The following is a 12,342-nucleotide window of genomic DNA, read 5'->3' on the forward strand; positions in this document are numbered from 1 at the left end:
GCTAACCAGAATATAACATCTTTATGTGAAGGATTGTGTATGCCATTATCATCATCATCAGAGAACAATGATACTATTGTGAAAAACTTTATAGTTAAAAAAAATTGTCTTGGGGCCGGGCCCGTGGCTGAGTGGTTAAGTTCACACGCTCCGCTGCAGGCAACCCAGTGTTTCGTCAGTTCGAGTCCTGGGCGCAGACGTGGCACTGCTCATTGAGCCACACGGAGGCGGCGTCCCACATGCCACAACTAGAAGGACCCACAACTAAGACTATACAACTGTGTACCGGGGGGCTTTGGGGAGAAAAAAGGAAAAAAGTAAAATCTTTTACAAAAAATTGTCTTGTTATAGTCTTAAAATGAGTAGAATCTCTGTAATTTAGGATCAAAATGAGATAGACTTTAAAAAGTAATATTTTTAAATTAGAGGATACTTTACTGCTATCTTCTGACAGAGTTTATGTTTTCAGTTTCATAGTTTTGTGGTAATGAACTTTTTTATTTAATAAGTATATCCAGGAAACTGCAGGTAAAATATAAAAATTGTATGTTAGGTATCCAAGGAAAATGTGTAGAATATTTTGATTTCTGTAGGTTATGAGATCATAGTTTGGCACACCTGTCCCAGAACAAACTTTTATATATAATTATATCTGTTGGATTTTGTAACCCTGATCATTTTGATAAGATGTGCAGGATAAAATCAGATAGACCTCAAAGAGCAATGTTAGGTTGTATCTTGCATATTAAATTCATAAATACCACATAACTTGCTTTTGAGTTCGTGATTGCTTTTTCACCTGTACTTTCCATCTGTGGTGAACTGGGATCCCTGAGATGTTAATATTCTGCATTCTCACGTTCATGGTACTTAAATTCAAAAAGAGTGGGTTGGGGAGAGCTGCTTTATAGAAATACAAGTTCACAGCATTCCTGCTGCATGTTTTGTGTATTTCACTGCAAACATTGCATGCTGCATACTTGTATTTCTCTGGAAATTTGAAGAACATAGGCTCATACACAAAAATTTAGTTTCACTTTTGCCAATAGTTGGAACAGATGGAGGAATGTTAGACGTAATACCTTTCTTATTTTTTCTAAAATGAATTCTATAGTATTTTTCAAAAAATGAGGAAAAAACTTGTTACTTAAACCCAAAGTGGCTACAAATCAGCTCCTAAACTGTCACTGACATTAGCATCTAGATTTTGTAGTTTTTACAAATCTTTTAAAATATTTATTTACTAAGAAAACATTGCATTAATGCATGATACAAAATTGATAAATTTTTCTTTAAATTGGAATGCAGTTTAAAATGACTGAATTTTCCAATTTCAGCTACTGCATTTGACAAGGATACAAACTGGAAAATGGAACTGGTATCATCTAATTGCTCTAGGTTCTTTAACTTATGGTAGTTGCGAAAAATCTTTCCACGTGGCCTTGTGTAGATCACATTATTAATGGCTAATATTAATTGCCTTGACAGCAATGAAAAATTGTGGGTGAATTTAGTTCTTTCAAGTGATTTAAGTGTTTTGGTACATGTTTTCAATTTAAAAATAGATCTTTGGCAGTTGGCTTTTGATTATCTAAACATTGGCATTCTTACATTTCACTCTTTATATTATGATTGATATGAATCTTGCAATTCCAATAACTGCACATCACAGTTTTAATTTTTATCCTACTGCTTTAAAACAGTGGTGTTCTTGGCTTTAGGTAAAAAATACTTTTAGATTTAAGCGTATCTCTTAGTTATCTGTCACGTTACCTATTTTTATTTTTTTGTGTGTATGTTTATAAACCTTTCCATATCTTATACAAGGTAAAATGTTCATTCTAAAATTTTAAGACTGACTACTTCCCACCTTAACATTCTTAGTGTGCCTCTGAGGTTATGCTGTTAAGGGTTAAAGTCTTATTATTTTTCAATGAGCTATTCTGCCAGTTGCCACACATTTTTAAAAAATCTACTTAAATTATTTTTGCTAGGTGTAATAGATGAATGGTTTTATAAAAAATCTTTTTATAGGAACTAATTCTTGTGCTCTCCAGAGATTTTTTTTCTACTTAACTAATTTTTGTTAGACTTCATCTAAGAAAATTTACTGTTACTCATATTAGGAAATTCCCTTAATAGTTAAAACCACGCAGGCCCTTTAAAAGAGGAAATGGACAGTGGTAACCAGTTGCTGAGTGTGTGATCAAGTACTTTATAAGAGAAATCCATTCAATAATCAGTCCTTACTCTACTTTTCATTCTGCATTAAGGATGGATTTATTTATTTTAGAGATCATGGTTTTGAACTGCCACTTCCAACTTCTGGAGATCCACACTGGTTAACTTGCTTGTCTTCTACAGCCCAGCATGTTCCAAATCAAACCTTTTTCACTTTTATTCTTCTAGATTTTACACAATCATAGTGACGGTACCAGTTCCATTTTGCCTACACTTCAGTTGATTATATATTTTTTCTATTTATTTCTCATTTTATAATTGATATCTGGAATAATCAGTGGCTCTTTTCTCATTTATTTTCTCATATTTTTATTCCAGGATTTGCCTCTGAAGCAGGGAGTGTCTGCATTAAAAATGACCTGTAGTTCTCTGCTTCATAGGTTAGAAACTTATTTTAATATTTTGTGGCTAAGCACAGTCCCACTTTTCAAATTTTATAATGAATTATTTAATTGGCATTGAATGTGGACCACAAGCATATATTTCATATTGGGGTTTTATTATTTTAAATGATTAAAAATTCAACAGAACATCCAGCTGAGGCAATAAAAGCTTTATTCTTGCTTTACAGCTTAAAACATTAGATTTTAAAAAATCTATCGATTATAACACAAGTAAATTAATGCTATTTGGGCATTTTTTTAAATTGCATTTCTTAGGCCTTGTATTGCTTTGAAGCATTTATATTCTAAAACAACCAAATTCCAACTATTCATTTTGGGGAAAAACAATCAGTTCACAAATCACGTTTTCAATGGGACTGCTAGCCAGCATAGGTGAAAACATGTATAGTGTATTTACTCTTAAATTGTACACCGCAGATGCTTCTTCAGCTCCCTCCTCTTCCTCCATGGGCGGTGCTTGCAGCTCCTTTACCACCTCTTCCAGCCCTACCATTTATTCTACCTCAGTCACCGACAGCAAGGCTATGCAAGTGGAGAGCTGCTCCTCAGCCTTGGGGGTAAGTAACAGAGGGGTAAGTGAAAAGCAGTTAACCAGTAACACAGTTCAGCAGCATCCATCAACACCGAAGAGGCACACAGTCTTGTACATCTCACCACCACCTGAGGACTTGCTGGATAACAGTCGGATGTCCTGCCAGGATGAGGGGTGTGGATTGGAATCTGAGCAGAGCTGCAGTATGTGGATGGAGGATTCCCCCTCCAACTTCAGTAACATGAGCACCAGTTCCTACAATGATAACACTGAGGTACCTCGTAAATCACGAAAACGAAATCCAAAGCAGAGGCCGGGGGTCAAACGACGAGATTGTGAAGAATCTAATATGGATATATTTGATGCCGACAGTGCCAAAGCACCTCACTATGTGCTTTCTCAGCTTACCACGGACAACAAAGGCAACTCAAAAGCAGGAAATGGGTTGGTATTCACATTTTTTTAAAGTTCTATCACCATTATGCAAAACAAAAAAAAATCATTCCCCACTTTTATTAATTGCTCAGTTAAGTTTGCATATAAAGCAAAGATGCTAATTTTATCATTGAAATATGTGAAAATTTTAACTTAAAATTACCAAGTTTCACTAGAGGAAAAATAAAATATCAACAGATTTTAGCAGTAGGTATCTTATTATGAGTATGATTAAGTAGCAGAAAATGAAAATAATCTGTTTTGAAATAACTTTTAAATTTCAAATAGATTTTATTTTAAAAGTATTTTAAAGTATTTTTACTCCTAGAAATAACTAGCAACGTGATAGCTCTAGCTAAAACAACTCAAAACATTCGCAAAAGGCTAGTTTGTGTTTTCTTTCACGTTGTCTCATATGGTTCAATCTATTCCCATTTTTGTGAGGATTTTTACACCTTATTTTTCTGTTTTATTTGATGAAAACAAAAAGCTAAATTCATAGTTTGATTCTCCTCATTTAGATTCATGTATTTATTTTAAGCTTTTTCATTGTGCCAATTCAGGATTTAAAAAAATAGAGAGAGATATATATATCACTAATTTTTTTCCTGTGATTCTAGGTTATGTATTTGAAGGGTGATAGATCATGGTACACATTTGAGTTGTCATTCATGTCTGCCGGTTCACAACATTCACTAAATATATTTCAATAGCTACAGTAATATTCACTGCTATAGTACAGAATACTATGACATTTTCAACTTTTTAAATCCTTTAGTACTTTTATTGTAATATTTAATTGCTGGACTTTTTGATTAGATTTTCCTACAGTATATTCAACATAGTTTGATAAAATTTAACTCACTGGATTTTGAGAGATTACTTTTTTAGGATTTGGGGTATGGTCCTTTAGTTGACCCAGCATCTCCTACAGTTTCAGGTTGTCACAAAAAGTGATAGAGAAGCTGTCAATTGGTTTACTACTTGATGACGTTGTTATCTTTTAAGTTAAAAATCTAGTTGAGTATTATAAAGAATATTTTTAATGTATATTAAACTTGTCCAGATATTCTCTCAGTACATTTTTAAAGTAATATCTATCTACCATTTAAGCAATAATTATTCTATACTACTTTCTTTTCTACTCTCATTTAAAACTCCTTTGGTGTTACATAGTTAAATAAAATTCATGCTTAAATGTTTTTCATTTTTAGAAAGTCCAGATTAGAAGATTATTTAAAAGAAAACAAGATAGACCCTTTCCTAAAATGTTACCATTGGCAGAGTCAGGAATTCTAGAACATTTTTGTAGAAATATTACCTATAGAATAATGGTCTGAAACACAGTAGCACAGATCTAAAAGTCTCATGTATATGATTAAACAGGTATGTGTTTATTTGGGCTTTAATGGAGAAAGTTTTTTTTGAGTTCCACAAGAGAGATTTTCAGTTTTATACTGAAATAAATGTTAAAGGTTCAAATGAAGAACAAGTAAAATTTTGACTTAGATTTAGTCAACACACATACATGATTTGCAGTTGCTATTTAAAGAGATATCTTGACCTACATCTTTTCTGCTTCTGCTTTTGTATGATAGATGTATCTTAGAAATGATTTGAGGTTACCCAGGGAAAGTATAATAACATTTGTCAAGACAAAATCTCTCATGAAATTATTCATGGAACAGAAACTCATCAAGCAGCAGAAGAATTGTCCAGCTTCTTAGGTAATGGAAAAATATTTGACACTAGCGTATGGAAATAATGGAAGAAGTTTAAATTTTGAATTTATAAGGACTATATCAAGGAAAGGATAAAAGCACATGTAAATATGTAGAAAAATAGGCCTTTGAAAACAATTATTAAGAAGATCTCAAGCTAAAGTCTTATATTCTTCAACAAGAAAGATGTTAGAAACGTGAAAGAAATTTAGAAATGTTTTGAGAGATAAGGTATTTATAGCTGTAGATCTAATGTGCCGTGAATTTATAATTTATATAATTCTAAATTGTAGAAAATATATTCTCAAATATTTGCGTACAGCAGTTTATTGGTCTTCAAGATGGAAATGGCATTTTTATATAATTAAAGTGTTATATAACAGTTGGAGTTTATTAAGAAAACAAAACCATGTTTTTAAAAAACTGCTCAGTATTTAAACATTCCTAGCTATATCATTCTTGAATTCTTTGATGAAATGTCCTGAGAATCAGTAGCCCTATGTCTCTTCTAGATATTCCTAGAAATTAAGATATGATGTCATCTGGATATGAAACCTATTTTAGGCATTTTATAGTGAAAATTATTTTTGACATAGGTAACCAGAAGGATATGTAGCACAAAGGAATTAGGATATCATTTTAAGACTTCTGAATAGAATATGCCAAGACAGTGGATTTTCCTTTTAGATGTCATTTAGAAGTAAAAGTCCATAAAATTAACTGTTACTTTCTTGTTTTTTCTGAAGCCATCATGCCCTAAAAATTAGTAATTTGAATGATTACTTTTCTAAGAATTAGTTGTTTTCAGTCTCACACATCTAGAGATCTAAATATGTATGTATTCCATTTTTATGCTTAAACCTAGAGAATAAAAATAGTTTTAAGAACTTTTTTAAGTATCATTTCAGAAATTTTTAAATTATATGTGCTATTCTTCTTTGAGCCATAATGTGTATACTTTCTCACGTCACTTGACAGTCGTCATCCCAAATGAAATATTTTGTTTTGCTGAAATAGTAAAACTCATTATCATCTATTTATCCTCATAAATATTAGTTTGGCTAGCATAAGTGAATATTAAAATCATATCTTGACAAATTAATTGATATGATAAATTTTCCTTATATTTCAAGCCAGTGTTTCCTTTTCTATTATAAAATTAACAGATATTTATTACAAACATTTGAAAAATACAGAAAAATAGAAGAAAATAACCCATAATCTAGTCACTCAATACAACTGATATTAGCACTTTGCTATATTTTCTTTTAGTTCCTTTTGTTGCATATTTGGGGGATGTTTTTACATAGTAAAACATCAGTAAGTGAATATTTTTGCTTTGATTTTAAAATGAGTGAAAAACAGAATATCATTATAGAATTTCATATGTAAGGGACTACACATTGTGTTCAGGGAAAATGTTTGAATTTCTACCCAGAATGATAAAGAGAAAAATAGCGCTTATTGCCCATTATCCCAGCTTCAACTTGACACTTTTGTTTATAGGATTTATTCTTCCAGGGCCTTTTAAATGACTTACACAGGTAATCTTTGAATTAATTATGTCAAACACGAATGGCATTCCTTGGCCAATTAGGGTCCAGTCCTTTTGATCTTACTATTGTAGAAGCGTCTTTTTTTCGTTTGCTGTCCTTTCTTTGTCTGTTTCTTCTTCCTATTTGCCTTCATCAACAAATATTTTTTCAGCACCTGCTGTTTAAAGAATTGTGCAAGGTTCAGGGAATATGGGGATGATTGAGCATAGTACTTGCCCTCAGAACCCTCATTCCTATCCAGTCAGTTTTATTTCATTCCTTTGCATCCCTTCTTTCCTTCATTCTTCTATCCCTTTCCTAGCCGTGGAGTTCACCCCAGTCCCTGGTATTTTCTATTTATTTTTATCACATATTTGCAGTGCTTCAGATTAAATGTGTTGACCTGAAGCCCTAACTACCATTTGAAATATTTTTCTTTGAATATACATTCCACATAGCAAATGTATGATAAACAAATAAACATTAGAAACACAACTTTTAAAAATAAATTACATTGCCTATCTGTAAAGCCCAGATTATAAATTTTTTACATGCTAAGGGCTTTAATTATTTAACTAATCACAAATAAAAATACTCTGAAAAATTACACTTCTGAGAAAGATTGGTTAGAGTAAAGCTAATTTCCCAATAATAATTGAATCACTGATTTTTTAATTATAATTGTTTGATATACTGAGAAAGATATCCAAAAGAATATGCTATATGTACTTTCAGTTGTTTTTTAAGGCCTTTTGTTTGTTTCTTTTTGCTACCCCCATTTTTCTTTGACTTTGCAAGATTGATTAGAAAATAATGATAGTTAATCTTGTAGCTTTATGTAACACTCACATATATATGTAATTTTAAAAGTTTATTTTGACTAAAATGCAGTGTGAAAGGTTACAATGACATCATCTGTTCTCTTTCCTGTTATTCCCAGTTCATTGCATTCAGTCTTCCTCCTTCCTCCTACCACACATATGCACTCTTTGTCTTCTCTGTCCAACTACTTTCTTTTATTTTTGCATCATATAGTTAAATTTTATTACAAAATTTTAAAAGATAATTTTGTTTATGCAATGTATCTTCCCTTAGGCTGTATTTATTCTATCAGTAAGATAATCAGTTGTTTTTAATGTTATTGCCCATTCTGTTTCTTCCTTTATCTTACATGACTTTTGTAGAGAACTGTTTTTGATACTTTTTCCATGTTGTGCTCTGACTTCTCAGAACATTGGAAAACCAAAAAGGAACTGGAGTAAAGAAGAGCCCTATGTTGTGTGGACAGTATCCTGTTAAATGTGAGGGAAAGGAGCTGAAGATAGTTGTACAACCTGAGACCCAGCACCGGGCTCGGTATCTGACTGAGGGTAGCCGTGGCTCAGTAAAGGATAGAACACAGCAAGGGTTTCCTACAGTAAAGGTACTTACTTCATTTTGCAATACGTGAAGAATTTTCTCCAGTTTTACTTATTACTTATTTTGTTTTTAACCAATAAATGCTGCCTGAAGTAGAAGGATAGAATTACTAGCTATATACAATAAAAATTAAAGTTAAAGTCTGACTGAACCATAGCCAAATAGTGCTAATTTGATATTTGAATTTTAGTTTAAATTAAAGGAGAGCTGTGTATGTGTTCTGATAAGTAAAATATCTGGAAATCATGAATTATCTTACCCTTATATTTGACATTGGTAGTGACTGTATTAGATTCTTCCCAAACTTTATATTTAAGAAGAAATTTTAAAGTGAATTCAAAGAAAAAGTATTGTAGAAATTATTATGGACTTGAAAAATAAGGTTTGTAAGATGGCTAAATTAGGAGTATTCAACTCAGAAAAGAATTGGTTGATAGGTAACTCAAGTCTTCAGTTTAAGAAATAGGATATCATCTGAGTCTTCATCTTTTCAGAACTTAGACCAACAGGAAGAAAAGAGGCTTAAATTTCAGCAACTGGGATACCTTGTTAGAAAGAATATTTCTCTTTGAAGACAAACCAAAGAAATTGGGATGGGGGATTTTTAACAAGTGTTCCTACCCCTGCAAAATACTAATCAGGGAGGAATTATGGCTAGTCACATGGTAGATTCTTGTTGGATAGTTTATGTAAATGCATTAATTGAACTGCCTTTCATATTATACTTTCATGAAATTGTACCAGAAACTTGGGATTGGGAAATTTACCTGTGACCTTTATAAGATTGGTTAATTGTCACATGTACAAATATCATTCCTACCCCTCCGCTGCTCACCACACCAACCCTTCCTCAATCTCCCAAACTCAGGATGGGTAATACGCAAGTGAGAAATTTAAGTTGTGCTTTGTGTGAATATTGGTCTAACCAAACGTTTTGATAGTTTGGTCAGTATTTTTAGTCTAACTGCTGGGCTTTGTTATACTTCATATAAGTACTTGTCTGGTCAGAAGTATTATTAGATTAATTGCCTAACTGTGATGCTGTGTGAATTCCTGAACTTAAAAGTTTATTCATTCATTCATTCAACAAATATTGTGCCTCTCTACGTGCCAGACACTGTTCTGGATAACTGCTGACTAACAGTTTAGGTAAATTGCTTATTTGCCTCCTTATTGTATCATTTCACAGAGATACGCCTATACTGGGATTAAAAAGATATATGAGTTTTTTTATGCACTTTGGTGTACATCGTGCAAGTTATTTTGTGATTTTCTGCATTCTATATTAGCAGCTTCAATGTTTAACTATAAACCTTACCAAGAATCAGCATTGGAAACATTTGTTTATTTATTTATTCTTCAGCATACAAATCATAATTTAATTTATGAAGAGTTGCTGGAGTCTTGTAGTGACCCATAGATCCTGGTTCAAACTTGCAATTTTTCAGAACCATAATCTTTTGGCTCAGGATTTCATGATGTTGTATGTATGTATCTAGTCTCTGAAAATGAGCTCTGTTTCCCTATTATTTATATAGCTGCCCTTCAAACACTTTTCTATTCAAATAGCTTTAAAAGAATAAAAATTTAGTATATGTACTCTTGTTTGATGATGATTAATGATACCACTAACAGTTTACTGAATTTTCCATTGGTGGTAGTGGTAAATTGTACATAACCTACATGATTCTTTGACAGTCCATAAATTTATAAATACCTAAAAGACTGTGTATTTATTCTCATCTAGTACAAATTAATTATAAATAATTTATCATTAAACATCTAAAATTTTAATTAAAATGTGATTATTGCAGAATTAAAACTTAGCCAACTCTCTTTTATGAAAATATTTCATCTGTTTTTCTTGAGGATTTAAATTATTTCTTTATTGTAATCTAGTTGTAAATATAGGACTTGGTCTTAAATGTTTGATTTTACAATTAGATTATTTGACAGACTAATTACTGTTTATGTTCCATGTTATCTCACTCCAGCTGGAAGGCCATAATGAGCCAGTAGTGTTGCAAGTGTTTGTGGGCAATGACTCTGGTCGAGTGAAACCACATGGGTTTTATCAGGCCTGCAGGGTAACTGGGCGAAATACGACTCCCTGCAAAGAAGTGGACATTGAAGGCACTACTGTTATAGAAGTTGGCCTTGATCCGAGTAACAACATGACACTAGCGTAAGTACTTAGTAAAATTTTTTTGTTATACATTACACTTTTGCAGTAGGAGGAAAAATTTTTAGTTTCTAGTATATAAAAGAAGATTTTGAGTATTTTATTAAAATGTTTTAAACACTATAAACAAAAACATAGATTATTACAGAATAATAATGGGTTAAAATTAACCCTTCTGCCCTTTGCTGGAGAATTCCAATAGTGAAAGGCAGGGAAATAAAAACCAGGTGGAATGCTGACTTTTTGGAAAATAACATAGACTTATTTTTTGGGATTAATAATATTAGCATTAAAAATAAAATTTACAATTTGATTTGGTTTCCTAAATGCCACTTTCTTAGTGTTTGCATTGGAAACTATTTGACAGAAACCATTCGTGGTGCCTTGATCCATCTTGATGTGAAAAAGCACATTGCTGGGTCTAAATGCACCTTCTATTTTATTTTCCTGTATTAAAAAATTATGTCCTGGAACTATGTATTTTTCATCTTATGTGTTTTTAATGCCTGAAAAATATTAGAAGTATTAATGATTTAAACCTTTTGTTAAGGACCTTTAATCCTAAAGTTGAACCATAATAGCACCAAATATATTGATATGGGGTAGACCTATGTTGTAATTATTTGTATTAGATACCTAAAGACTTTTCTATACTTGGTTTTCAGTTTCCTTTTGAAAGCCATTTTGAATAGGCTGGTAAGAGGTTAACTGGAAAAGGGAAGTTTTGAAAAATATTTAATAAAGATTCACCTTTCAACTTTTGAAAATTATAAAAACAAATATATATAGTTGGAAGAAAGGAAGTTACTGATTATAAAAGTAGTGCTTAGTCATTATAAGTTGAAAATACAGAATAATAAAAAATAATAATAGGGCTGGCCCGGAGGGACAGCAAAGTTCACACATTCCACTTTGGCAGCCTGGGGTTCACTGGTTAGGATCCTGGGTGCAGACCTACGCACCACTTTTCAAGCCATGCTGTGGCAGACATCCCACATATAAAGTAGAGGAAGATGGGCATGGATGTTAGCTCAGGGCCAGTCTTCCTCAGCAAAAAAGAGGAAGATTGGCAGCAGATGCTAGCTCAGGGCTAATCTTCTGCAAAAAAAAATTAATAATAATAATAATAAAAGGCTAAAAAAAACATACTCCTTCAAAGCCAACTTCCCAGAAATAACCACTTTTTTTTTTTTGCTGAGGAAGATTTGCCCTGAGCTAACATCTGTGCCAGTCTTCCTCTGTTTTGTATGTGGGTAGCCACCACAGCATGGCCACCCACAAGTGGTGTAGGTCCACGCCTAGAAACTGAACCCAGGCTGCCAAAGTGGAGCGTACCGAACTTAGCCACTCAGCCACAGAGCCAGCCCAAAATAACCACTATTTTGATATTTATCTTTCCAGGCTTTTTTCTGATAAAATTGAGATAATACCGGGCTGGCCCTGTGGCCAAGTGATTAAGTTTGTGTGCTCTGCTTCAGTGGCCTAGGATTTGACCAGTTCGTATCCTGGGTATGGACCTAGCAGCACTTGTCAAGCCATGCTGAGGCGATGTCCCACATAGCAGAACTAGAAGGATCTACAACTAGAATATACAACTATGTACTGGGAGTCTTTGGGGAGAAGAAGAAAAAAAAAATTGAGATAATACTGTAACCACTGTTTTGTAGCCTGCTTTTCACTTATCTTGAGCATTTTCCCATAACATTGGATATTATCTTATGGCATGCATTTTAACGGCTATGTAGTGTTCCATTCTTTTGGGGACTGTTACAAATTTTTTTTAAAGTAAAATCCATTCCCTCTATTTTAATATTGGAATTAGTTGTAAAAAGAAAGAGGCTAAATTTATTTATTTTTCTAAAAAACAGCAAGG

The 12,342-nt window shown here is 32.6% G+C and overlaps 1 protein-coding gene across 15 annotated transcripts in view; it reads left to right on the top strand.

Moving 5' to 3' along the window:
* NFAT5 (nuclear factor of activated T cells 5) overlaps positions 1-12,342 on the top strand; it is a 123,282-nt gene that overhangs the window by 71,194 nt on the left and 39,746 nt on the right. For 5 of the 15 annotated variants that reach the window (XM_023637221.2, XM_070263072.1, XM_070263070.1 and 2 more), the window contains 4 exons: positions 2,560-2,621; positions 3,063-3,621; positions 8,099-8,291; positions 10,282-10,472. In XM_023637221.2, coding sequence (XP_023492989.1) covers positions 3,092-3,621; positions 8,099-8,291; positions 10,282-10,472 — 914 coding nt within the window. In that variant the 5' untranslated portion in view covers positions 2,560-2,621; positions 3,063-3,091. The remainder of the gene's footprint in view (positions 1-2,559; positions 2,622-3,062; positions 3,622-8,098; positions 8,292-10,281; positions 10,473-12,342) is intronic. The other 10 variants (XM_023637220.2, XM_070263068.1, XM_023637216.2 and 7 more) reach the window with 3 other exon arrangements.

Source organism: Equus caballus, chromosome 3 (assembly GCF_041296265.1).
Source record: "Equus caballus isolate H_3958 breed thoroughbred chromosome 3, TB-T2T, whole genome shotgun sequence".
Lineage (NCBI taxonomy): Eukaryota > Metazoa > Chordata > Mammalia > Perissodactyla > Equidae > Equus > Equus caballus.